The sequence below is a fragment of the Corvus moneduloides genome, chromosome 24 (assembly GCF_009650955.1).
Source record: "Corvus moneduloides isolate bCorMon1 chromosome 24, bCorMon1.pri, whole genome shotgun sequence".
Taxonomy (NCBI): domain Eukaryota; kingdom Metazoa; phylum Chordata; class Aves; order Passeriformes; family Corvidae; genus Corvus; species Corvus moneduloides.
The window spans coordinates 5,210,932-5,238,012 of NC_045499.1; the positions used below are offsets into that span (position 1 = coordinate 5,210,932).

Here is a 27,081-nt window from a genome sequence, read left to right on the forward strand (position 1 = left end):
CCCACTGCTCGCAGCCGCTGGAAGCACCAAGCCCAAGGTCTGAGCCTCTCCAGGGCTGCTTCCAGCATTCCCGTCGGGCTTTTATCCCGCCTGGAGCGAGCGGCGGCGGGACCGTGCTGATCCTCGGGATCGATCCGGGTCAGACCCGCGCTCGCTGGCCCTTGTCGCTTTTGATGGCCCGGTAGTGACACCGGCATCGTCCCCGACCTCCGGGGAGGCAGGACCGGATCGATGCCGGCTTCCCTCCTCCTCCTCCTCCTCCGGGAGGCAGCTCCAGCCCGTTCCCATGGCTGAGCTTTCCCTGTTGGCGCTGGGAATATCCACGGGATTCCTCGCAGAGCTGCCCCCTCCCCCAGTGCTGCCGTTGGCACCCGAGAGGTCACCGCTGTCCTTGTCACCAGCCCAGAGACCCTGGCAGAGCTGCTGCTGGGGAGGCACAGAGGGGAGGGCACAAAGGGCAGGTCCCCCTCCCTCCTTTGGGACAGGACTCATCTCCTCCCTTGGATTTCCCTCCATCCATCCTTTTCCTGGGGGCCCGGCTCGCACCCTGTTCTTCCTTTCTCACCCCAAAACTGGCAGCAGGGAGCCGAAACTGGGACAAACTGGGCGAGGAGAAGCGACACGGGACCCGCAGGTCCCCTTCCTGCCCGCACCCATCGCGGAGTCCGGGCCGCGGGAGTTTTGCCAATCAATAGAGACAATAATGCCTTAATTACTCCTCTGTAATTGCAGCCCATTAACCTGCGGCCAGCCCCGGTGCCCGCTGATCTCCCGACACCGTTAACAGGTCTGAGCTGGAGCTGGGAACGGAAGGAGGGTCCCTGGCACATTCCCAAATCCTCTGTTCCCACAGCCTGGCAGCGACCAAACGCCCCCCACCATGCGCACCTTCCCACCCCGGCAGCACCGCATCCCCCCGCACCTCGGGGCCTGCCGGGGGGCACGGAGGAGGTCCCGAAGTGTCCCTGTCACCTCCCTCCGCGTCACTCGCCCGGCACGGGCCTCCCCCAGCAGCCGGAGAAGAGCCAGGAGCTGCCGATATTCCCGGGAAAGGCGCCGGGTGCAGCTCCCTGGGGCAAACCCTGAGCCCCTCGGGGCACAGCCATGGCCAAAGGGGGCTCGGGCACACCCAAAAACCCCAAGGGTGACCCAAAGGTGACCACGCTGTCACCCCCTGCCCCGAGCCAGCGCTCCGTCACTGTGAGGAATCCCCGTCCTCCCCTCGCGGGACGGTCGGGGACCACCCACGACAGCCGGAGCATCCCAAAATTTGGCCGTGCAGCGATTTCCTCGGCGCGGATCCCAGCCTTGGGTACCTACAGACACAGATATCCCTGGATATCCGTGGATAGATTGTATAATTATGGATATTGTGTAATCCACGGATATATTTAGGCACGTGGGGTGCGCACACAGGCATGGGGGGCTCCCTCCCCTGCTCCCACCCCACAGAGAGGGGCTCAGACCCCTCCAACCACCCCCCGGCCCCACACCTGCTCCGGCCCCAGGGACGGGGGCGAGCCGGCAGCGCTCGGAGCAGACGAGGGGGCTCTGCCGGGGGCTGGCGGTGGGCGCAGCAGGCGGGAGGGAGGCTGCGGGATGAATTATGCATGGTGATGCCCGAGCCGCTCTGCCCGCCCGCCTGCTCCTCGCGCTGTGGCAAGAGAGGTAAAAGCAGGGGGGGGGGGGGAAAAAAAGAAAAAGAAATAATAATTCCCCGTCTCCAGGGAGCGGCGTGGTGGTTGGCAGCGAGCGAGGGAGCGCGCACGCAAGGAGGGAGGAGAGGGAGGAGCACATCCTAATGCAGAGATGCTGCAGTGGCTTTGGGCACACACATCCACACTCGGCCAGCCACCAGCCGAGCGCTGCCTCGCAGCGCAGCCCCCGGCAGCCGCCAGGCCCCGCGGGCCCCCGGCTGATGCCCACGCAGCCCTCCCGCCCCAGGTAAGCGCCTTGTGCCGCTCTGCTGCATCCCGGAGGGATGGAGAGAGCTCCGGGGCTCAGGGCATCGTTCCCGGCGCAGCCACCTCGCGCTGGGTCCGCTCCGGCCGCGGGGACACTGCGGGGTCCTGCTGGGCTCGGCAGGGATGGGGACAGGAGCTGGGGTGGTTTGGGCATCCGGGCCGGGCGGTGCCCGCGCCGGAGAGGAGCCGGGGGTGGAGCTGGGAGCCGGGGGGGCCGCGGCGGCGGCGGCACTTGTGGCAGCGCTGCGCGGCCGAGGTCGGGGCGGCTGTCAGCAGAAATGTCTCTCGTGGGAAGAATCGGGGAATATTTCGGTTCTTAGCGATTGTCGCGAGGTTTTTCCCGGCGCGTTCTGGCCCGAGGCACTTCGGGAGAGCGTTTGTAGGGTCGGGCACTTCCAGCGCGGGGTTGCGGGGTGCACAGGGGGTTCTGCTGCCCAGAACTACTTCAGCACCCGCAGAAGGAGCTGGCAGAGCCCTGAGCAGCCCCAGAGCCTCCTCTCCATGGAGGGAGTGCCAGGAACGCCGTGATGTCCCAATTCACCTTCCTGAGGGCAGATCCCAGGGGAGAGGTGGGATTTGGGGGTGCTCCGGGGGGGGTCTCTGGGGCTGTGTCAGGGACGCTCGGGGCTCTGGGGGATCCAGCGCAAAGCCACGGATCCATTCCCACCCCAGGCCTGTGCCCTAGGCCTGGGGCCACCCCACAACCGGGGCACCCCTCTGCTCCCATTCCCAGAGGGATGGACGCTGGGATGGGGAAGCAGCCGGGGGCAGGGAGGGCTGGGGGGGCTTCCTGGGGCTCCTTCTCGTGTCCTAAAACTCCCCGAGCTCCCTCCTCACCCCACCCACGCTGACCCCAGAACTGCCCCGGGCTTGCCCCACTCCCGCCAGCCCCCAGCGTTATTCCCGCGGCTGGACCGGGGCGTATTCCCGGGAGATCGCGTCTCTCCCGGGAAACACCGGTTGCTGTGAGGATGGGAGGCAGCAGCTGCTGCATCCCAGAGCAATCCCAAGGCTTTCCCAGAGCCCGAGCTCGGCCCTATTCCTCCCAGGCAGATCCGTAAGGAATTCTGAGGGCGCAGAGCTGGAGCTCAGGGTCTTGCAGGAGACTTAGGATCAAAAAGTGAACCTCTGCAGGCCGGGTGTTTGGGACTGAGCACAGCGACACAACCGCAAAACCTTCTTCTTTTGCTCAGCAGCGGATCCCAAACTTTCCAGAAATAACGGAGCTTTCCAGGGCCTGATCAGAATTCCCCAAAACTCCAGAAAACGGGAGACTGGGGGGGGAGGAGGGGGTGTCTGTCCAGCCCAGCTGCACCTGGGGCTCAGGTAGGTCGAGACAAAGGGTTCCCAGAGCTCTTCTCCATCCCCCGATTAATTCCTACAGAACAGAATGGCCGCTTCTGTCCCTTCGGAATATTTCCTGAAGATTTGGTGGCCCGGGTTAGAATTTTCTCCGCGGATTCACCACAAATAAATCCTAAACGGCAGAAAACCCAAAGGGCGCCGTTAGGATTCCCCCCCCACGCTCATCCCACCCGCACGCAGCACATGGAATGTGCAGGAAATGGGAATCCGCGTGGAGCTGAGCCCGCGTTAGAGCTGCTCAGCCACGCCGGGCGCGTTGGAAGTGCCCGAAATCCAAATTATCCGTGGGATCTTTGAGGAGAGGCCGAGCCCCGCCGGGGTTTCTCTGCCCGTGGCGCTTTGTCCCTGTCACTGGCAGTGCCACCAGCCGCGGTGGGTGCGGTTGGCAGGCGTCACCTGGAACTCACCGCACCCCCGGCGAGGCTCCGACAGCTCCGGGAGCGGCTCCCGGCCCGGCCGAGCGCAGCCGCGGATTCCCGGGATCGGGACTGGATTCCAGACCCCGGAAAGGAGCTCGGGATGGGGTTTTCATGGAGCTCGGGATGGGGTTTTTCAGGGAGCTCGGGATGGGGTTTTCAGGGATATTAGGATGGGGTTTCAGGGAGTTTGGGATGGGCAGAGTGAATTTTGGATCTGAGCTTTGCAGTCAGTGGGTTTCGCTTTCTAATTATTATTATTATCATCATCATCATCATTATTATCATTATCATCATTATTACCATTATCATTATTATTATTATTATTTCTTCATTATCGTGGTTTTCATTTTCATTCTTCTATTTTAATTCTCTTTTTTTCGCCCCTGAACAAACCCGTTCCCATCTCTCCCCTTGGTGCCTCCCAGGGGTGGTGGGAATCCAAAATCCAACCGGAGCTGCCCGATCCTCTGCAAACATCCCTCGAAAAATTCCCAAGGGTTTGGAGCTGGAGCTCCTGGGGGTTTCGGGCTTGGGCCACCTCCAGCGGGACCTCGGGAGCCCCGGGTGGCCCAGCCCTGATGCCTTGGGCAGGTGACAGAGCAAAGGGGACAGGCAGAAAGAGCCAGGAGACTTTTCCATGGATCTCCAGCCCCCAGGGATGAGGGAATTCTGGCTGGGAAAGGGAATTCCCCCGCGCTGGGCTCGGGCACGGGGTGTTAAGCCAGGCTGCCGCTCCAAACACTCCCTCCAGACTCGGGATTCAATGGAAAGCTCAGCCCAGAGCAGCTGGAATGAGGCTGGAAGTCTGAACATCCACCCAAGGGTGATTCCAGAGGGAATTTGGGAGGCGACGTCCGCCCCAAACCCTGGTTAATGCTGATATTCCAGATACTCCTCAAGGCACATTCCCGGTGCTGCCAACCCCTCTCCAGGCGCTGCCGAGCACGGGAAATGTTCCCTTTTCCCGGGAGATCCCGGCTGTTCCTGCGGGATCGCCCGGGAAGAGGCGCTGGGCCGGGTGGGATTTCAGGCAGCGGGGACGGGCAGGGAGCTGAGCTCGCGTCCCCGGAATAAACCTCCCCTCCCCAGCTTCCCTCTGCGGCTTCCCACTGCCCTCTCCAGGCCTGGATCAGCTCCGGGGAGCTCAGCCTAAGGCCGGGACTATCCTGGGCTCCGCCCGCCCTCCCACTCGCGCTCCCTGTGGCGTCAGCGGCGCTTTGATGTGGCACAGGTATAAATAGCTCCCCACCTGCTCCAGCCCCGCTGCAGCCCCTCCCTGCCGCTGGAAGCGCTCCCGGGAGTTGGGAAAAACAAGCGGAGAGCTCGGGAATGCTCCTGGAGAAGCAGCTTCGGGAAGGGGTTGGGAGGGGAAGCAGCAGCTCGGAGCTGGGCAGGTCAGAGCTGCAGGATTTTCCCACCCAGGGGATTTAGGCACCATCACACGCACAAAGCTCTGTCCCTCCACCCATTTCAGCCACCGAATCCTAAAACTTGCTGGATCCCTGGAAAAAAATTAATTAGGGCCTGTCTTGGGCTTGGCCCTGCAGGATCTGATGGGGCGGCATCGCTCCGGGTGCTCCGAGTCCAAGAGAGGAGCTCTTTAATTTCCATGGGTTTGGTGACCCAGAATTGCTCCAGATGTGCCCTGCAGCACTCCAAGGGACCAGAGCACAAAAAAAAAAATCCCAATCCCACCCCAAAATCCTAGGAATGTCCCAAAAATCCAACTGATTTTTATCCCAGCAGCGGCAGAGCGGGTGGGGCGCTGCCCACGCCCGAAGGGGAATTTTGCTGCTCCATTCCCTCCCTAAAGTCCAAAAATTCCAGCCAGAGGTTGGCAGGGGAGGGACAGGGACACAAAGGTCACAGCTCGGGGGGGACAGGGCACCCCAAAGCGGCAGCGGATCCGAGCTCGGAACATCGGGAACGCCGGGAACAGCGGGACCAGCCCGAGAGGGGACCCCTGTGTTCACCCACCCCACCTGGGCACCATCTCCCTGCCCAGGGCTGTCCCTTCAGGGCACAGGCAGAACACAGAGCCCGTCCCCCCTTTGTGCCACCCCCAGCCCACCGGGAAATGACGAATCCGTGTGGATTGGAGCCGGTCCCGGCTCCGGCCGCAGCAGGGAAGGAGCCGGGGCTGGGAGCGCCATCTGCTCCCGCGGCCTCAGCGCCGCTGTGCTCCCGGCCGGGGACAGCCCCCTCGGTGTCCCCTCCCTCTGTCCCCTCCTGCCAGTCCCCTCTGTCCCCTCGCTGTCCCCTCGCTGTCCCCTCGCTGTCCTCTCGCTGTCCTCTCGCTGTCCCCTCTCTGTCCCCTCTCTGTCCCCTCGCTGTCCCCTCGCTGTCCCCTCGCTGTCCCCTCGCTGTCCCCTCTCTGTCCCCTCTCTGTCCCCTCGCTGTCCCCTCCCGGCTCTCGGGCTGTGGACAGAGAGCACCGAGCCCAGGACAGGACGATGTGACCCTGCGGGCTCTGCCCTGGGAGGGGGTGACACGGTGGGACAGGGATGGGGACAGGAGGGTGCTGCTGCTGGCTCCCGCTGCTCCTCATCCTTTGGGATTTTCCCATCGCTCCAAGGTGGATCCAAACCCACCTGGGCAGGACAGAGGGACATGGGACCTTCCGGAAGTGTTTTGGGGACACATCTCGTGGCTGGGGACAGGAGCAGTGCCCACAGCACCCCTGGACATGGGGTCCTGACCCCCACAGGGAGCAGGGACCCCCAAACTGCACTTTGGGGTCTGTTTGGGGTGACTGATAAGCCGGGGAGGGGGGGGGGGAGGAGGGGGCTGAGCTACACCCCAAGACCCCAAACCCCTCTTTTGGTCCTCCTTTGGAGACTTGGCTGCTCAGGGTGGGTTTGGAGTGGCCCAGAATTCCTGCAGGACCTGGAGCCACCAGCAGATCCGAGCCCAAAAAAGCTCTGGGAAGGCTGAACCCAGAGTTTTCCTCTGAACCCATCCCTGAGCACAGGCGGATTTCCAGGAGGACAAACCCGTGACCATGAACCCGTTTGTACCTCCCCAGCCCCGCTGTGCCGAGACAGACACGATGTCCCCAGCCTCGGAAAGGCTCTGAGGATCAGAACCCAGGGAACATCACACGCCTGCCCTTTCCAGCTTTAGCCACGATCCCGAATAAAAGAGGCGCAGGAGGAATTCCAGCCCGGCCTCCCTCCGGAGCGATCTTCCCCTCGGGAATGCTGCGGCAGAAGGAGCTGCCCCACTTAATCCCAAATGCTCCTCTGGTCGCTGAGTGCTGGAGATGGAATTACACTGATTTATCCCGGTAATGGAGAGCGCCGGACGCGGCATCTCCTGCCGAAGTCCAGCTCTGGCCTCCCCAGAATCCCACTGGGATCATCCTCCAGAGGATGCGGCTCCACAAGCAGAGCTGTGGGTGCTGTTCCAGGCAGTTCCTCCTCTCCCAGCACTCCTCGAAATCTCCCTGAGCTCCCAAACTCTGCCTCCCGCTAATGGATCGCTCCCAGATCCCAGGGGCTCCGGAGGGACGGGATAATGGGGTGTTTTCCATCCTGCCCCGCTCCCGGAGGGGTCGATGACAGCCTCCATTAGCGGCGGTGACAGATCCCCTTTCAGGACAACAGAAGGCTCTCGGGTGGCTGTCAAAATATCCCGGGAAGAGGGGAAAAAACAGCTCCCGGTGGCCCTTCCCTCATTAGGGATGAGAGCAGGGCTCGATATCCAATGCAGAGTGTTCCCAAGCTTTGCAGGAGCTGGGGTCAGATCCAGGATCGGGAGCTGGGGTTGGATCCAGGATGAGGAGCTGGGGTTGGATCCAGGATCCACAGCTCGGGGTCGGATCCAGGATCGGGAGCTGGGGTCGGATCCAGGATCGGGAGCTGGGGTTGGATCCAGGATGAGGAGCTGGGGTCGGATCCAGGATCCACAGCTCAGGGTGGGATCCAGGATCGGGAGCTGGGGTTGGATCCAGGATGAGGAGCTGGGGTCGGATCCAGGATCCACAGCTCGGGGTCGTGGCTCTGGAGACACCCCCGGGTTCCCCAGGTGTGAGCTCGGAGCAGCCGCCCCTCAGGCACAATCTGAGGGTGGCAATCGGGATCCCCGGGGATTATCTCATCCAGCCTCCAGCTGCAGAATGACTCGGACTCAGCACTCAGAGAAATTCCTGTTCTTCCCTCACGTCTTTGCCAGGCCTGGAGCTGCCGGAGGAAAAACTCCCCGAGTTTAATGTGCAGCCGCAGGTGCAGGAACAGCTCCGCTGCTCCTGCCTCTCACAAACCCCGAGGAAAGGGAACTGCAGAGATTTGGAAAAGTCAACTCATTAATTAGTGCGGGGCTGGCATCTCCTGCAACCCCACAGCGCGCCCGGCTCAAAGCTGCCCCTTGTCCCCGAGGCGGAGGGCCAGGCCAGGGGAACAAAGGGACAGTGTTGGCTGCAGGGCCGTGGGCTCAGGACGCTGTTCGGGGCAGGATTCTCGGTGACATCAAGTGACTCCATGTGACAGAGCCACTCCAGGGCTGCTGCAACGAGCGTGGGAGCGTCTCCTGCCCCGCTGCGCTCCGTCCCCAAATTCCCTGTCCTCGACACAGCTCGTGCCTCTCCCACCAGGAGCTGCCACTTCCCCCTGGCACGGGCTCCTTCCTCCCCGGCCGGGCGGGATAATGAAGCTCCAGTTTTATTCTGGGGCCTGTCAGGGAACAAAAACCCGAGCAGGGCTGAGGGTGGCGGGCTGGGATCTGCTCCCGGTGCTGGGATCCAGCCCTGGGACCCAGGCAAGATGAAAATCCAGGATTTGGGATGCTGGTAGCAAAATCTTCTCTCTGGGCGAGGACACAAAGAGGCCGGGCGGGTTTTGCAGCCCGGAGGGGGTCGGGAAGCAGAGCTGGGCTCTCGCTGTTTGCTCAGGTGCGGTTCGAGCGCTGCTGGTAATGAGGGGGGGCTGTGAGGGGGCAGAGCATCCCATGGGATGGGCTAATCCCTGCTCCGAGGGGCTCGGGGGCAGACAGATGGGCAGGGAGAGGAGTGGAAGCAGCACCAGCTGGAGCAGGGGGATGAGCAGCAGGAGCGGCCCAGGAGCTCTTGGCAGCATCCTCAGCTCCTCACTGAGTGTTCTGGGGAGGGCAGCGGGAAATGAGGCTCTGCCGGGCTGGGGGAGCGCTCCGTGCACCATTTCCAAAGGCTTTGTTAACAAAGAGGGATAAACCAGCCCAAAATCCCCGCTGGAGTTCTGTGGGAAGGGGTGCTGGAGGTGGAGCTGCTCCCACAGAGGGTTCGGGGAGCAGGGGCTGCACAAAGAGCTCAGGGTTTGGTTGGGGGTTTGATTTTGGGGATCTTTAGGGATCGCAGGAAGCTGTGGAGGAGGCTGGAAAGGCCATCAGGAAGTGCCCTGGCACTTAAAGAGTTTCAATTAAAGATTCCTTTGTCACAGAATCCCAAAATCCCAGACTGGTTTGGGTTGGGAGGGACCCTAAAGCCCATCCAGTGCCACCCCTGCCATGGGCAGGGACACCTTCCTCTGTCCCAGGTTGCTCCAAGCCCCGTCCAGCCTGGCTTGGGACACTTCCAGGGATGGAGAATCCTGTTCCAGGGCATCCCCACCCTCACCAGCCGAGAATTTCATCCCAATATCTTCATTATTTTCACAATAAAATCGAATTATTTCTCCTGTGTCACCCCCCTCCCCACCAATATCCCGTGTGCTTCTGGCTTGGTGTTTTCCGTCAGAAACGCTTGGAAAGGAGCATTTATGGAGGAGGGGGGGAAGAATGGGAAACAGCAAAGGAGGAGGGACAACAATTCCCCACCCAGATTTGTCCCATCGGGGACAAAAAGAGCTCCTTCAGCCGCTCCCGCTGCTCCGGGCACCGCTGGAATTCTGCCCTGCAGTGACTCTCCGTCGGGCTGGTGGCCAGCGGGGAGGCACAGCTGGACTCCGGAGCCTCTGGAATCGCAGCACCATGGAATGCCCGGGGCTGGAAGGGCCCCGCTGACCCCGCTCTGTGTCCCCCCAGGGCCGCCGTCCCCACGCGCCCGTAGAGGCTCCGCAGGACCCCGCGCAGGATGGGAGGCGCCGCTGGATTCATCCACACTTCCCTGGCCGTCGGCACCTTCCTGGGTAAGAGATTCCCGTGGGAGAGGCGGGAGGGGCTGGCGGAGCCGGGACATCACCCGGGATTCACCGGGAACCGCCTCTCCACGGCGGTGCCCAATCCCAATTCTCCGGGAGGTTTGGGATGTGCTGTTCCCAATATCCCTTTGGGCCAGGAATGTTTGACACACGCGGCCCCCTCTCAAAATCCAGATTTAGGGAGGTGCAGGAGGAATTTCCTCCTGCCTGTGGGATTCCACACCCATTTTTCCAGGTACGCCTTGCTGGCAATATCCCACCTGCAAAGATCCCCCTGCTCCTTAGGGAGCATTTCTGGATGTCAGGGAGCATTTCTGGATCTCAAGGAGAAATCCCAGATCTGAGGGACATTTCTGGATCTCAGGGAGAAATCCCAGATCTGAGGGACATTTCTGGATCTCAGGGACCATTTCAGGATTTGGGAGATGATTTCCAGGTCTCAGGGCCCATCCCTGGATCTCGGGGAGGCTCAGGCTGCTCCCTGCAGGTCCCTTTTCCGCAGGGAGACATTTCCTCTCTGGCTGAGATCGGATAATGTCCTCCAGCCAATCCATCACCCCGGGCAGAGCCGGCTGGCCTGTCCTTATAAATATCCAATTACCTTTTAATGTTCTCTGCATCCCCGAGGAGGCCCAGGCAGGGGGGGCTGCCCTGGATCCCGAGGCAATTATCCCGCTTGGAAATTGGCCTGACCCCGATGCAGCCCCGGAGCCGGAGTTGGGGTCTCCCATCAACCACCTGAGTTCGGGCAAACCTCCCAAAAATCGCTCCCTGGAAGGCTGGGAGGGTGATTTTCACTGAGCTTCGGCTGATGAGGCCACAGAGCTCCGGGAGCTGGGACAGGGAGAAATCCGGGAAACACGAGGAGGGATCGGGACAAAAGGATGGATGAGGCTCAGGGAAACGTTATGGAGTGGGAAAGGAGCCAAAACCTCCAGGTCTGGAGGGAGATTTAAATATTTAAAGCTTCTGAAGTGCACAGAGACCACTCTAAAAGCCCAAACTCTCCCCAGCCTTTGTTCATTTGGGAAAACCTCTGGAAAATCTGGGAATCCAAGCCCTGACCTTCTGTTCCTTAGAAAGCTGCTCGTTTAAAATAACCCAGAATAAACCCTCTGCTCCTCAGAGAGCTGCTCCTCAAGAAAACCCAAATCCCGCTGGATTTCCTATCAAAGCCATTTATTGCCCAACTCCCTCCCACGATCCAGAGGCTCCAGGGCCGTGCCGTGGATGTCTGCACAACCAGGAATTCAGCTTGGAAAACATTCCACCGAGGAAATCCGTCCTTTCCCGGGCTCCAGAGCTGGGCTCAGCACAAAGGCCAAGTGCAGCCTCCTGTACACCTGCGATTTCCAGGCCTGGCTCTCAGCATATTCCTAAAAATAACCCAAAAGGGAGGCTCTGGAGTCACCTCCCTGCAGCTGCTTCTCCAAATCTTCATTTTCAGCTGTCGTGCTTTCACCTGTTTCCCGTTATTTTGGTGCTTGTTATCATTTTCCCTAATACTGAAGTTGTTCCAGAGGCGTGGTGGGGTTTTTCCCATCATTCCAGCTCTCCCAGCTGGGTGGAACATGGAAAATTCCCAGCAGGTCCCTCTGCTCCTTTGAAATTTGGCTTTAAAACCTTTATTTTGTGCCTGTCTTCTCCCTGTTTTCCAAAGGCCAGAGCATCCAGGACAGATCCTGTGTTGGCAACGTTAAAAACTGGGAATTCCGGGGTTGGAGAACTGGCCCAGAGCAGACTTGGAAGTTCTGGGATTTATCAGTTCTTAATTTTAACCTTATCCCCACCTTGTAACTGTTTAATTAGTGCTTTAATCGACCCCTGATTTGTTTAATGAGTGAAATCCAAGTGTTTCACCCCCAGCACCTTGGAATTGTGGATTAAAACTCACCTGAACTCCTGGTATCGATTCCAAGTGGGAAAATCAATGCCTGGCACTCGCAGCCGTAACCTTGGCAGGGACAAAGGGACAGCAGAGGGACACAGGCTCCGGGTGGCATCGGGAGGGAGGATGAGCCTGATTTGGCTCGACTGGAATAAAAAATCCCATGGGAAAGGGCAGGGATGGGAGTGGCACCAATAGATATTTTATTTGTTAAATAAATAGAAATTATTTACCTTATGTTCCCTAATTAATCCCCAAACTAAAGCTGTTCAGCCTGGACCCTCTCACCGCCATCTATCAGAGCACAATTAACTCATCTATCAGCACACAATTAATTCTTTCTCATTAATACCCCCTTAACTCATGATTGGTTTTCCCCCCTGGTCAGCAGAGTTTATTCCAGCTGGGACTGACCCGAACGGGAGAAATTTCCAGCTTTTCCTTTAGGAATGGAACCATCCTGGCAGGAAAGCAGCGCTGGCTGGGAGGAGAAACAACCCCCGAAATGCTGCTTTTCCTTAATTCCAAAGAATCCAAGCTCGCTGCCTCTCCCTGTGTGGCACCGGGGACCATCCCGCTGCCGGAGCCGGGATAATTGCCTGGAGCAGGGACACGGGGAGCAGCTGCTCCCCAGCCCAGAGCCAATTACCAGAGCTCCTCTCCCACCCCACCCCACCCCATCCCATCCCATCCCGTTGCAGCCTCCTCCCGGAGCAGCCGGAGCGCGAGGCAAACCCCGGGAGCTGCGGGTCAAGGGCTGCTCCCGCTGATCCCAGGCTGTTCCCGGCTGGAAGCGCCTCTTCCATAAAACATCCCGCTCCCGGGAATCACTTCATTTACAGGGGGAAGGAGACAGGTTGGCGTTGGCACAGCGGGTTGGAGACGCTCATTAATTCAATTACAGAGCAGGGAAGGATCCTGGAGCCAGGGAAGCAGCTCGGAGCTTATCAGTGCTGGTGGCTCCTTCCCTGATAAGGGCCAGGCGTCTCCGGGGGGACAGGGATGGGCAGGACAGACGTGCTGGCAATTATCCCACCGGCTGTTCCTGCAATACAGAGATTTCCAGGCAGATCCTGCCTCGCTCTCGTTCACTGCGTCCCTTCCCGGCCGGGTTTGGAGCACTCCAGGCTGTGGGAGGTGTCCCAGCCCACAGCAGGGATGGAACGGGATGAGATTTAAGGTTTTTCCCACCCAAACCAGTCTGGGATTCTGGGGTTCCCCCGTGTGGAAGGGGAGCTGCTGGGTGGGATTTGCTGTTTGTGTGAGGCCGGAGGGCAGCTGGCACTTCCCAGTGGCACATTGTCCCCAAAGGGTGGCCTGGGCGTGGCGTGGAGAAGGCAGGTGGGGCCTTTGTCGTTCTTGTTCCTCCCCGTTCTCAAAACCAGAGTCAAACCCATGTCTGAACACCCCAAAAGCAGCTTCAGGCTCATCCCAGCCATGGAACAGAATGGTTTGTACTGGTTTGTAGTGGCTTGCTCTGGTTTCCACACCAGTAACAAACTGGTTTGAGGTGTCAGGAGCTGGTGGTGCCACAGGGACAGAGGGGACCTGCCAGGTGTATTCAGAGCCGGGAAGGTCCCGGTTCTCCCCTCTCCTCCCTCATCCTGGAGAGGATTTAGGAAGAACGAACCAGGCAAAGTCTGCACAGGCAGAGGAGGAACCTCAGGGACAAGGGGACATCCAGGTATTCCCAGCTCCAGTTCTGCCCGCACGTGGCGTCCCAGGAGGTCCCTGCTCCTTCCTCCACGTGTCCCCAGGAATGCCGGTCCCTCTGGAAGGGCGGGAATGGTGCGGGATGCTCGGTGGGAATCGCAGGTTGTGTTCCCATAGCCGGGGCGGGGCTGTGCTGACAGATGGGGCGCGATCATTACATTGCTCCTTCTCTGCTCCTCGCTGCCGGGGACACCCTACAAAACTGAAAAGGAGGATTTTTAGGAAGAGCCGAGTGGAGCTGAGCGGGTTTTCCCCTCTCCCGCAGTTTGGTGCCAAGCCCAGAGCGGCACGAGGAGCTACGGGCCGGTGTTCGAGGAGCAGCCGTCCCACACGCTCTTCCCTGAGGGCTCGGCAGAAGAAAAGGTCACCCTGTCGTGCCGGGCACGGGCCAAACCTCCCGCCACCTACAGGTGAGCTCGGGGCTCCCTCTGCACCAGGAACGGGATAAATCCGTCCCAAATTCTGCTTTGCCTCCTGCACTTTTATATATGGAAAATTATTGACTTGGGAGTGAGATTCCTCGTCCTGTGAGGAGCTGGGAAAGGGGCTCAGCCTGGAGAAAAGGGGGATCAGGGGGAATTTCTGGCTCTGCACAACTCCCTGACAGGAGGGGGCAGCCGGGGGGGGATTTGGGATCTTATCGCAGGGAACAGGGACAGGAGGAGAGGGAACGGCCTCAGGCTGGGCCAGGGGAGGCTCAGGGTGGACATCAGCAGGAATTTCCTCATGGAAAGGGTTGGAAAGGGCTGCCCAGGGAGGTTTGGAGTGCCCATCCCTGGAGGTGTCCAAGGAATTCCTGGATGTGGCACTCAGAGCTCAGGGTGGGGATCGGACACAGCTCAGACTCGCTCATCCTGGAGGGCTTTTCGAACCTCAACAATCTCCCAATTCTGAGATGTTCCACCCCTCCTAGGGCACAAAATCCAAAGCTATGAGATCCAAATCCACCTCCAACCTCACCCCAGCTGCAAAACCACCAGGCACAGCCCCACAGGTGCGGCTGTGGGGATTTATCCCTGTCCCTGCTCCCGCTTCTCCCGGCAGGTGGAAGATGAACGGCACGGAGCTAAAGCTGGAGCCGGATTCCCGCTACAGGCTGGTGGCTGGGGATTTGGTGATCAGCAACCCCGTGAAAGCCAAGGATTCCGGCTCCTACCAGTGTGTGGCATCCAACTCCAGGGGCACCGTGGTGAGCAGGGAAGCCTCGCTCCGCTTTGGCTGTAAGTTTGGCACCACCAGGTAAATTAAATGCGACCACATTTAGGCTGGGCTTAAACTGAGCCCGTCTGGAAATAGGCTGGAGGGAATCTCTCCAACACATCATCCCACGGAGAAATCCCCTGGCGCTTCCATAGAGATTTGGAGGATTTGGAGTATTATGGAGAAAGCCGATGATATTTTTGGATCTCCCTGTGCCCAAACCAGCCCGAGGAGGGGCAGAGGAAACGCAGAGGTTCCTCCAGCTGCTTTTCCCTGTCCGGGTTTCACTCTGCCTGTTCAGTTTTGCAGGAATTCTCGGCGGAAGAGCGGGACCCCGTGAAGATCACCGAGGGTTGGGGGGTGATGTTCACCTGCAGCCCCCCGCCCCACTACCCAGGTAAGGGGGGCACAGCAGGGCACGGGGCCCCCAGGTTTTCTGGGAAATTCAGGGAAGGAAATTCGGGGTTAATTCAGGGTTTGTAAAGCAACAAAGCAGAGGTGGGACTTGGTGGGTCCATGCAAGGACCAGTTCCAGCCTGGAATCCCAGTGGGTCCATCCCACCCAGGAAGACACCAACAACCTGCAGAGTTGATTCCTTTCCCTTTTTTCCCCTATGGAAGGACCAATTCCAGCCTGGAATCCCACTGTGTCCATCCCAGCTGGGAGGACAAACCTATGCAGTTTATTCCTCTCCTTTTTCCCCCAGGTTTATCCTACCGGTGGCTCCTGAATGAATTCCCCAATTTCATCCCGGCCGACGGGAGACGTTTCATCTCCCAGACCACGGGCAACCTTTACATCGCCAAGACGGAGGCCTCGGACCTGGGCAACTACTCCTGCTTTGCCACGAGCCACATGGACTTCATCACCAAGAGCGTCTTCAGCAAGTTCTCCCGCCTCAGCCTGGCTGCGGAGGGTCAGTGCTCTTGGATTATCTCAAAAATGCCAATTCCTATGGGAAAAATCCAAATTAATGAGCCACTGCAAAGCATTTGGGATCCATGGCGCCCAAATCATCCTCCAGCTTCTCTTAAGAGCTTCAAAAATACGGATGGGCTGGGATGGGAGGGAAGCAGGGATCTCTCTCCAGGATTCCCTGTTTCCCATCCGTGGAGTTTCTCTATTTTTAAAGGATGTTTCTGGGGCAGGGAAAAGGGAATTAAACAGGAGGAAGGCCTGGATGGACATGGATTGGAGCAACCTGGGATAGTGGGAGGTGTCCCTGTCCATGGCACAGGGGGACTGGATGAGCTTTAAGGTCCCTCCCAACCCAAACCATCCCAGGATTTTGTGATTCTCGGGAATGACAGAGCCTTGAGGTTTTATAAAGAGATTTCTAGAGACTTCAGCAAGAAAAAGAAAATTAAACCTCTGTCCCCTCACCCAAACACACAAAGGGGTTGGGAAGTCCTTCTGCCCTTTGAGACCCCCGGGTGGCATCTTGGTGTCACCCAGGTCCCCTGAGCGGTGTTTTCCCTGTGGCAGATGCCCGGCAGTTCGCACCCAGCATCAAGGCCAGGTTCCCTGCGGACACCTACGCTCTGACTGGGCAGGCGGTGACCCTGGAGTGCTTCGCCTTTGGAAAGTGAGTGCAGCGTCCGCGTGGATCGGGATCAGGATCGGGATTGGGATGGGGAGGGAACGGCAGAAAGGGAGGGAATGGCAGAACTTCCACACCTCTTCTCTCCAATGGAAGCCCAGAGAGGGAGGGGAATGGGAAGAGGGAGGAACTGGCTAAAGCCAAAGCCCAGCGGGAACAGGACCGAGGTGGCCACATGAGGACTGAGTTCAGCCCCGATTCACCGGATCGGCTTTTCCGCAGCCCCGTTCCCCGGATCAAGTGGAGGAAGCTGGATGGGCCACAGTCCTCCAAGTGGATCGGCAGCGAGCCCCTGCTGCAGATCCAGCACGCGGGATTTCAGGATGAGGGGACGTACGAGTGTGAGGCGGAGAACGCCAAAGGGAGGGACACCCACCAGGGCCGCGTCATCATCCACGGTAACGCATCCAAACGTGTCCCTTATCCAAGGGGACACATCCAAACATGTCCTTTATCCAAGGGGACGCGTGCAAACGTGTCCCTTATCCAAGGGGACGCATGCAAACGTGTCCCTTATCCAAGGGGACACATCCAAATGCGTCCCTTATCCAAGGGGACGCATCCAAAGGTGTCCCTTATCCAAGGGGTCGCATCCAAAGGTGTCCTTTATCCAAGAGGACACATCCAAACGTGTCCCTTATCCAAGGGGTCACATCCAAACGTGTCCTTTATCCAAGGGGACGCATCCAAACGTGTCCTTTATCCAAGGAACGCATCCAAATGTGTCCTTTATCCAAGGAACGCATTCAAACACGTGTCCTTCACCCAGGGAAGTGTCTTTCATCCAAGGTAACACATCCAGGTTACCTCAGCCTGATCCCAGTTTTTCCTGAAGTTCAGGAATGGCCTGAGGCTGAGAGAGGGAAGGTTTAGAGGAGATATCAGGAGGAAGTTCTTTGCTGTAAGAGTGGTGAGGCCCTGGCATAGGGTGGATGGGGATGGTGGCACAGGGGATGTGGCTTCCCCATCCCTGGAAGTGTTCCAGGCCAGGCTGGGCGGGGCTTGGAACACCCTGGAATGGTAAATGTGTCCCTGCCTATGGCAGGGGTGGCACTGGGGGATCTTTAACTTCCCTTCCAACCCCAACCATTCCATGATTCCACGATTTGATGACTCAGGAATGGCTGCATTTACTCTTAAGAAGAGAAACCAATTCTCCAGCCCTGGATTCTGCCCTGATCTTGCACAGCCAGGGCCCAGCAGGACCCGGCCGTGCCTCTCGCTGCACAAAAGGCCAGGGCTGTTCCCGTGGCAGATCCCGCTGTGCCAACAACTGCGCCGGCAGCGCTGGCACGGGGACATCCTTCTGCCAGCCTGGCACCGCCACCTCTCAGCTGAGCTCCTCAGCTCTGCCCCCTCTCTCTTGTCCCCTGCAGCCCAGCCCGACTGGCTGGATGTGATCTCGGACACGGAGGCCGACATCGGGTCCGACCTGCGCTGGAGCTGTGTGGCCTCCGGCAAACCCCGGCCCACGGTGCGGTGGCTGCGGGATGGGCAGCCCCTGACGTCCCAGGTACCCCCAGCCAGCTCTGATCCCGCTCCTCCAGCCCCAGCCCCTCCTCCTGCCTCGCTCCTGCATCCCAGCCCCGGTTCTCACCCCGCATCCCTCCTCCATGTGCCCCCATCGGGCTGCGAAGCCACGGCACGATCCCCAGATCCCTATCCCAGCCATTGCTTCGTGCAGCTGCAGGGACTCGGGGCCGGTCAGCAGGGAGGACAAACAGCGCCTCGTGCCTGTCTCGGTGTCACCTGCATGTCGCTGCTCAGGTGCCTCAGCAAACAGAGCCCGGCGACGTGCGGGAGTGACCACGCAGACATAAAAGCAAATCCTGCGTTTTCCCCCTTGGAAAACCAGGCCGGCCTCGAGGAGTCTGTGACAAAACTCAACCCTGACCCAGCTGAGGATTGAGTTCCATTTTTTTTGTTTGTTTTTCTCATCTAATGGGTTCATCCTCTTGTTTGCACAGAACCGCATCGAAGTGAGCGGTGGAGAGCTGAGATTTTCCAAGCTAGTCCTGGAGGACTCTGGCATGTATCAGTGTGTGGCTGAGAACAAGCATGGCACAGTTTATGCAAGCGCTGAATTAACAGTGCAAGGTAATTCCTCATTTCCCAGAGCTCTGGGTTCCAATGGGACACTGAAAAAATCTCTTCCTAATATCCTGATGTGATCCTGATATTGTGATGTCGCAGCGAGATGGGAGCAGGCAAAAACTGCTTCGCTCACCACTGAAGTGGTTGCTGGTTCAACAGGACTCTCTGCAAGCCTTTAAATTTTCAGTCCTGTGTGAACTCTCTGTGAAAAGGAACAAAAAATTCTGTTTAGCCACAGGAAGTGGACAGGACAGCAGCACTACAGCCGCTCTTCCATTACAAATTCCTCTTTTTTGGAGGAAAGAGGTCCAAAAAAAAAGTTCAGCCTCCATTCCGCCTGCTTTGGTGGATGGTGACTGGACCTGAGCTCTGCCAAACTTGTTCCATGTTAGTCCAAAAATTCATCTCCTCGTGGAGATGCCAGAGATAAATTAAAGGCCCTGAGCACCAACTGCTCATCATTAACACACCGAGGCCAACAGGTAAATCCCAATTCCATCTGCAGTTCCAGGAGGAGTTTCAGGCAAGCTGGATGTCTGCGTTGGTCAGGATATTGAAGAGATTATCCTCGACATGTTCCAAAGCAGCTGTTGTTGTGTCTCTCAAAGACCTTGCACTTGTTAGGGTCATTCCCATCGCTCCGTCCCACGTAATTCCCGCCTGGCAGGCGTCAGGATCCACCCAGCAGCTGAGGAATTCCTCCCTCATCCCGCTCTCCAGACTCTGCCTTGCTTCTCTTACTGAGCCATCCAACAACAAATCGATTCCCACTCACACGGCGCTGAAATTCCCGCAGGGCAGGGTTTCTAATCGTGCCTTAATCCTCTTTTTTTATCCCTGTAGTCTTAGCTCCAGATTTTAGACTAAATCCCGTGAAGCGGCTGATCCCGGCAGCCCGGAGCGGGAAGGTCATCATCCCGTGCCAGCCACGAGCAGCACCGAAAGCCACCGTGCTCTGGACCAAAGGGACAGAACTCCTGGTCAACAGTAGCAGGTAGCGGCACAGTCAGCTTCCACCTAGAAAATGTAGCTAAAATGGTATTTTTTTTTACCAGAAGACTGGACTCAACGATCCAAATGTGCTGCTGCATCCCTGAATTTTGTTATTCCTCTAATTTCCTCTTTAGCAAACTCTTACATAATATTTTCCCGCCTGTTTTTGTCCCCAGTTTCTCTAAAATCAGAGGAAATTCCCAAATGTGCAGCACGAGCCAATCTTTTTCACCTTCCTTTGTGTGCTCCCCCTTCCTTTGCAGGGTGACGATTACGGCAGACGGGACCTTGATCCTGCAGAACATCAGCAAATCCGATGAGGGGAAATACACCTGCTTTGCCGAGAACTTCATGGGCAAAGCCAACAGCACTGGAATCCTCTCTGTCCGAGGTAGGGATGTTCATTTGGGGTCAATCGAGTCAGAAACGGCTAAGAATGAATGATGTGATTTTTCTCCTCTCCTCATACTCCCAAAAACCAGAAGAATCGGGGAATCAAAGTAATTTCAGGTGGAGAAGCAAAACTTCTGCCTGACCCACCAACAAATGGCCCCTGAGAAAAGCGTTTCCATTTTCTAATCCCTCCTCTTCCTCCTGTGAAGCTCCAGCTGTTGGAGCGGGATGGGGAGTTGGGAAGGGAGGGTTTGGATACTGGGATGGGATATTTGCAGCTAACGGCCCTCCCCGCTCGTTCCCTGCAGATGCCACCAAGATCACGCTGGCACCATCCAGTGCTGACATCAACGTGGGCGAGAACCTCACCCTGCAGTGCCACGCGTCCCACGACCCCACCATGGACCTCACCTTCACCTGGTCCCTGGATGATTTCCCCATCGACTTTGACAAGTCCGAGGGGCACTACCGGCGAGCCAGCACGGTGAGTCCAGAGGGAATTCTGGACCGTCCAAAAGGATGGAAGATTAATTCCATCCTCATTATTTGAGTGTTTGTGCCCACCAAAGCCACTCCATCACCTTGCCCGGAGCAAGTGAACTCCACATTCCTGGAAGTGTCCAAGGCCAGGCTGGATGGGGCTTGGGGCTTGGAGCAACCTGGGACAGTGGAAGGTGTTCCTGCCCATGGCTGGGGTGGATGGGATGGGCTTTAAGATCCTTCCCAATCCAAACCATTCCATGATTCCATGATCACTCCCCTCCTAAACTGGAGGGGAAAGTCTTGTGGATAAAGGCAGGCAGACATCACTCAGTGGTCACTCAATGGTCACCTCATGATCATTCAATGATCAATCAGTGATCACTCAATGATCACTCAACGATTGCTAAATGATCGCTCAGTGATAGATCAATGATCCCTCAATGATCACTCGTTGATCCCTCAATGATCACTCGTTGATCCCTCAATGATCACTCGTTGATCACTCATTGATCACTCGTTGATCACTCAATGATCACCATCCCAAACCAAACAGACCCAGCACAGGCTTGGCCTTGGTCAGGGCTGGATCCATCTCGGATCCATCCAGCTCCATCACCCATGGGCGAATCCTTTCCCATCTCCCGCTTCTTCACCTCCACGACAACCCGAACACCCAAACCCAAACCCTGCTGAATTCCGGACCGTGATCGGGCGCCTTCTGACGCTGTCCCCGCTGTGTTCTCCCGTTCCCTGCAGAAGGAGGCCATCGGGGACCTCAGCATCTCCAACGCGCAGCTGCGGCACTCGGGGCGTTACACCTGCACGGCCCAGACCGTGGTGGACAGTGCGTCCGAGTCAGCCACGCTCACTGTCAGAGGTAATTCCTGTGGGAATGTTCCCTGCTCCTGAGAAACCCAAAGGAATGCCACAGTGCAAGGATAAATCGCTTTTGCCTTGCAGCCCCCTCACCATCCAATATGTCCATGATAAAGTTTAGTGGGTTTTATTTTCACTCCAAATTTGGATTTGATCATCTTGGAGGTCTTTTCCAACCTTCCCAACCAGGCTTAGGAGCATTTCCAGAGGCTAAAGCTGGAAGTGAGGCTTTCCAGCTTCCAGAAAAGAAAGGCCTGATGTGAATTTAGGATTTGCACAACGCACAGAGTGTTAAACTTCTGGATCTTCCATCTCAGTGACACATTTCCCATCCCCCCAGGACCTCCAGGCCCGCCCGGGGGGGTGGTGGTGAGGGACATCGGTGACACCAGCGTCCAGCTGAGCTGGAGCCGCGGCTTCGACAACCACAGCCCCATCGCCAGGTACCTCATCGAGGCCCGGACCCTCCTGTCCAGCCAGTGGAAGCAGATGCGCACCAGTGAGTGTCCCCACGGCGGCACTGGTGGTACCGGTGGCACTGGTGACACACTGAGGCCACCGGCCCCCAGCCAGTCCTGGCTCTGTGCTGCTCCTCACTCTATTCCTTCCCCTCTGGTGCTGTTGGATTTTACAGATCCCGTAAACATCGAGGGCAACGCGGAGACGGCGCAGGTGGTGAACCTCATCCCGTGGATGGATTACGAGTTCCGGGTCTTGGCCAGCAACATCCTGGGAATCGGGGAGCCCAGTCTGCCCTCCAGCAAAATCCAGACCAAGGAAGCAGGTGGGTGTGGGGACAGCCCCAGGTCCCTGTGCCTGACTGCTGGGAAGGGAAGGCTGGGTGCTCCCAAGGGATCAATCATCTCCTGGAGAGCTCCTGGAGCTGAGGCCACCACAGGATTTTCTGCCTTTTTGCCCATTTCTGTGTCAAAGACGAGCAGGGTTAGAGCCGCATTTCCCAGCACTGCATCCAGCTGGGAATGTTCATTCCATGTCCAGCTGCTTGGACAGAAAGGATGGGAGAACAGCAGGAAAACTGCTCTGAATCCACCAAACACAAACCAGCTCCTTTCTAATAAAACTCCCCTCCCCATCCCTGCTTTTGAGCCCCATCCTCGTCCCCTCAGACACCAAATCCTTGTCCTGTGCCCCCACATAACCCGGTCAGGCACAAGCCAGAATTCCAGGCGGGATTTTCATGGCTGAAAACAGAGCCCAACCCTTTCCTGGGAGCTGTCCCAGCCAGTGACACCAGTGTCGTGCCATGTCTGTGCCCATCTCCATCGCTCCCACCTCCTGAACCCAACCTGTGCTCTCTGCTTTTCTTTGGGGACCTCACAGCACCGACGGTGGCACCGTCTGGGCTCGGCGGCGGCGGAGGTGCTCCCAACGAGCTCATCATCACCTGGACGGTGAGCTGGGAACGGGAAAGGGAAAAGGGTGGGAATATGCGGCATTTTTTGGGGAGAAATCAGCACTCCCATCCCAATTTGGACATGAGGTTGAGCCAAGGGCTGGTTTGGACGGACCAAGCCCACATTTCCTTCGGGAAATCAGCGCCGCCATCCCAGTTTGGATGAGCCAAAAGCCGCTTTGGACGCACCAAGGCTCCCTCTCTCTTCCCAGCCGATGCTGCGGGACTACCAGAATGGGGATGGCTTTGGGTACATCGTGTCCTTCCGGAGGAAGGGCAGCCAGGACTGGCTGAGGGCGCGGGTGCCGCACGCGGAGTCGCTGCACTTCGTGTACCGCAACGAGAGCATCGCGCCCTACACCCCCTTCGAGGTGAAGATCAAGGCCTACAACAGGAAAGGGGAGGGCCCCGAGAGCCTCACGGCCATCGTGTACTCAGCAGAGGAAGGTAAAGAGGAGCGGGAGAGCTGGGAATGTCCAGCATGGAGAGGAGAAGGCTCTGGGGAGATCTGAGAGCCCCTCCCAGGGCCTAAAGGGGCTCCAGGGGAGCTGCAGAGGGACTGGGGACAAGGCATGGAGGGACAGGACACAGGGAATGGCTTCCCACTGCCAGAGGGCAGGGCTGGATGGGAGATTGGGAAGGAATTGTTTGCTGGGAGGGTGGGCAGGCCCTGGCACAGGGTGCCCAGAGCAGCTGGGGCTGCCCCTGGATCCCTGGAAGTGCCCAAGGCCAGGCTGGACACTGGGGCTTGGAGCAGCCTGGCACAGTGGGAGGTGTCCCTGCCCATGGCAGGGGTGGCACTGGATGGGCTTTAAGGTCCCTCCCACCCAAAGCGTTCCGTGACTGCACAGACTCTGAATTCCCCGTTTTGTCCAACCGCCGTTCCTCAGCCAGATCCTGCAGATCTGTGTCCATCCGGGAGCTCAGACATTCCTTTGGCTCCCAGAACACCAATTCCAGCACATTCACCTTCTCCTCCAAACACCCAGGGAGACGATTCCCCAAGCCCGGCCCCGACGCCCACAGAGCCTCGGGGCAGACACGGATCCCAGAGCTCACAGCTGTGGCCCTCCTTGTTCTCCTAAATCCCTAAATCCCTGCCCCTCGCTCCGTGACACACCACCAGCTGTCTGCCCGCGGGATGATGCTGCGGGAAAACCTTTTGTTCCCAACGGGGCCCAGAGTCAGGAAAGGGATTTTATTGCTGTCTTTCAGAACCCAAAGTGGCTCCTTACAGGGTCATTGCCAAGTCTGTCCTGTCCTCGGAGATGGATGTGTCCTGGGAGCCTGTGGAGCAGGGAGAAGTGACCGGAGTGCTTTTGGGATACGAGGTAGGAGATTCCAATGGGAATGGGAGACACTGAGAGCCCAGCAAGGAAAACTGGCCCGAGTCATGTGAGGTGAAAGGAAACGGCATTTTGACTCCAGAGGTGGGGGATAATTCACACCACGTGGCTCAAATGGGGCTGGCACTGCTGTCTCAGGAGAGATTAAGAGGGAATCATCCCATTTTTCCTGCCTGCTGTTCCCGGGAGGCCGTGGCCTCATTCCTGGGCACACACCAAGCAAAACACACGGAGAGCAACAGCCAAGGCTCTTCAGGATGGGCTGAGTTGGGACCTGCAGATCTCTCCTTCCTAAACCCATCATGTCCTTTTCTGTCCAGATCCGGTACTGGAAGGACAGGGACAAGGAGGAGGCGGCCGACAGAGTGAGGACGGCGGGGTTGGTGACATCGGCTCACGTCACCGGCCTGAACCCCAACACCAACTACCACGTGTCAGTCCGAGCCTACAACCGGGCAGGCACCGGCCCCCCCAGCCCCTCCACCAACGTCACCACCACGAGACCTCGTGAGTGAGCCCTGACCCCTCCACCTTGCACAGGATCCCCCAAAATCACCCAAATTTTGATCTTGGCGCCCTTGTTTGATGTGCTTTGAACTCACCACGGTGGTGACAGCCCTGCTGAGGTTCAGGGGATGGGTGGGACCAGCACAGCCTTCTCCTCACTCCCTGATTTACCAAATCCCTGTCTGGTTTTGCATCCCTTAGCACCAAAAAGGCCACCTGGGAACATCTCCTGGACTTTTTCCGGCTCCACAGTCAGCATCAAGTGGGACCCTGTGGTGGCTGAGGCAGACGAGTCGGCAGTGACGGGGTACAAGGTACAGCCAGCGGGGCTCAGCTTCTCCCGGGGCTGATCCAAGGAAACCACAGGGAACGGGAATGCAGCATTCCCTCTTCCCACAGATGCTCTACAGGCAGGATTCCCACTCGGCCCCCACCCTGTACCTGGCCAGCAAGAGCCGGATCGACATCCCCATCCCTGAGGATTTCACCCACGCCTTTGTCCAGATCCGGGTGACCGGACCCGGCGGGGACGGGACCCCAGCAGAAGTTCACATCCTCCGGAACAGCGGTACCTGTGCTCCTCTGGCCACACCCTCTCCACTGACCACACCCTCTCCACTGACCACACCCTCTCCAAGGCCAAATTCCCCTTTCCAAGGTTCTCCAGAGACCCTGGAGCTCCAAGATAGGAGCTCATCCCCAGGACACCTCCTGTCCCTCCCCAGCGCTGTCCCCACAGCCACGCCCCCAGCACAAGCCCAATCGATTGGGTTTTCAAATCCCGCTCTCCCTTCCAGGGCCATGGGGGAACATCCTCCCGCAGTGTTTTAGGTTGAGACTCTGGAATTGGTCTTTTCCAGAATTGATCTTTTCTGGGATGGGTTTTTGATTTCCTTGAGCTGCTCACTCACAGGAATTCCTGACTCCTCTCCTTCTCCCCACTCCTCTTCCCAAACTCCGTCCAGCCCTGAACCAGCTTTAGGATTTGCAGCCTCCAGATCCCCCAACACCCAACTTCCCAAAAGTGAAGAACTAAAAACTATTTCAGTTTTCCACTAAGAGTGAAACCCCGACTCCATGGGGCTGCAGCTCCAGCAAATTCCCTCAATTCAGGGGGTGAATTCTCAGTGCCCAGCCCCAAATTCCTGCTCCCAGCATTCCCAGGAGTTTTATCAGAGCCAAACACAACAGAACCCCATAAAACCCCACTCCCCTCAAGCTCCCCGCGGTGTCCATGCCACCCCACAGCCACTCCTTCCCTGTTCCCTGTTTTTCCAGGGACGAGCATGATGGTGGAGGACTCAGGGACGAGGCCGGTGCCACACGCCGTGGTCATCACCACCAACTCCCTGCTGATGGTGGCCCTGATCAGCTCCCTGGAGCTCTGACCGCGCGCCGGACACGGCTCCGGACACACTTCCTCCGATCCCGCGGGAGCAACGCAACGTTTTGGCAAATCCCACTTCGGATCGGGCAGCACCGGCGGGGAGAGGATTTGACCTCGTGGTTGGAAGGAAGAAATAAAAATCAGCTTTTTTTGTTTGGGTTTTTTTTTGGTTTGGAGGAACAAAAGCTTTCGTACAAGACATGGGTCTTTAACCGATTAAAAGTTTTTTAAGGAAAACGAGGAAAAGGAAGAATTTTCCGGGAATTCTGCAGCCAACTGCCCCCTCCCCCCACTGTATCCATAGGTTTTTCTGCCTTATCAAGCCATGTATGAGATAACCAGACTGCGAAATTTGACTTTTTTTTTAACTCTGTACAGTGAATTCCAGGGGGGACGGGGACTGAGGAGTTCAGGGAGCAGCAGCGTGTTCCACACCCACCCCAGCACAGCCAGCTCGGAGCATTTCTGGGACAGGATCGATCCCTTTTCCCAAAAAAAGAGCCAAATCCTGCAGGAACCAGCCCAAGGAGACAAAGCCACGGGAGGATCGAGCTCTGCCCCAGCCTGAGAAGCTTTTTTTACACCTCTGGTGTTCACTTGTCTGAGCGGTGAGGTGCACATTCCGTGTTTTCCCGTGTCCCACGTGCTTTTGGGGTGGATTTGTCACCCTGTTTGCCTCTTCCTTTTCCATTTGGGGAGAAGGGGAAATGGAAAAGGGGATACTTTTCCAGAATCCCGAATTCGGGCAGCTCTGCCTAAAAACGGAGGTGTCCATAAATCCAATTTCAGAGGGGCTTAAAGAAGGAATTTTTAAAAAACGACAAAATTAAAACAAAAACTGGAGACTCGAGGAAGCCACTGCTACGCCGACGAGGAAAATTCGGACTCGGATTCACCTCCCTGCACTGAGAATTCATCCAGCCAAACTTCCAGGCTTGGATTGGGGCTGCAGAAGTTGAGATCCAGCCAGGAAGCAGCTCTGGATTCCAGCTTCTGAGGGCTCAATGGCTGCCGGACATCCCAAGGAAGCAGCGGGATGCTGAGGAGCCCCCCTGCACTCCAGAGGCTGGGAAAAGCAGGAATGCTGAGCTGACACTCACAGGACTGGTTGGGAATCGATGTTGGGATTGAAATCTCTGTCTCCCAGTAAAGCAGTTGACCAAAGTTAACGAGAATTGATTGCTGTTGCTGGCATCCTGAGGGTGCTTTTTAGGGAATTTTCCCTGCCTGTAATTCCTCAATCCCACAGAAAGCAGTGCCAGCCTGGGCAGTCCCAATCCCAGAGATTTCCTGGCTGGGCCTGACATGCAGTTTTCCCACTAACTGCC

The 27,081-nt window shown here is 57.8% G+C and overlaps 2 protein-coding genes across 4 annotated transcripts in view; one reads left to right on the forward strand and one right to left on the reverse strand.

The window, feature by feature from the left end:
* The first annotated feature begins 1,814 nt into the window (after window positions 1-1,814).
* Window positions 1,815-26,917, forward strand: CNTN2 (contactin 2). 2 transcript variants are annotated; one of them, XM_032133182.1, is made up of 23 exons: window positions 1,815-1,944; window positions 9,743-9,846; window positions 13,725-13,869; window positions 14,504-14,679; window positions 14,961-15,056; window positions 15,367-15,576; window positions 16,146-16,245; window positions 16,483-16,658; window positions 17,637-17,773; window positions 18,228-18,357; window positions 19,198-19,348; window positions 19,611-19,738; window positions 20,049-20,224; window positions 20,980-21,100; window positions 21,440-21,598; window positions 21,734-21,883; window positions 22,441-22,511; window positions 22,726-22,960; window positions 23,729-23,844; window positions 24,180-24,366; window positions 24,568-24,680; window positions 24,766-24,934; window positions 25,645-26,917. In XM_032133182.1, exons 2-23 carry the CDS (start codon window positions 9,792-9,794, stop codon window positions 25,752-25,754), a joined length of 3,111 nt encoding a protein of 1,036 aa, XP_031989073.1. In that variant the 5' UTR covers window positions 1,815-1,944; window positions 9,743-9,791; the 3' UTR covers window positions 25,755-26,917. The 2 variants fall into 2 exon arrangements, with proteins under 2 accessions (XP_031989073.1, XP_031989072.1); XM_032133181.1 differs by lacking the exon at window positions 1,815-1,944 and having other exon boundaries at window positions 9,591-9,846.
* RBBP5 (RB binding protein 5, histone lysine methyltransferase complex subunit) overlaps window positions 12,435-27,081 on the reverse strand; it is a 39,056-nt gene continuing 24,409 nt past the window's right edge. The window contains exon 14 of one of the 2 annotated variants that reach the window (XM_032133190.1): window positions 12,435-13,661. In XM_032133190.1, the coding sequence (XP_031989081.1) occupies window positions 13,654-13,661 (8 nt within the window). In that variant the 3' untranslated portion in view covers window positions 12,435-13,653. The remainder of the gene's footprint in view (window positions 13,662-27,081) is intronic. The other variant, XM_032133187.1, reaches the window with a different exon arrangement.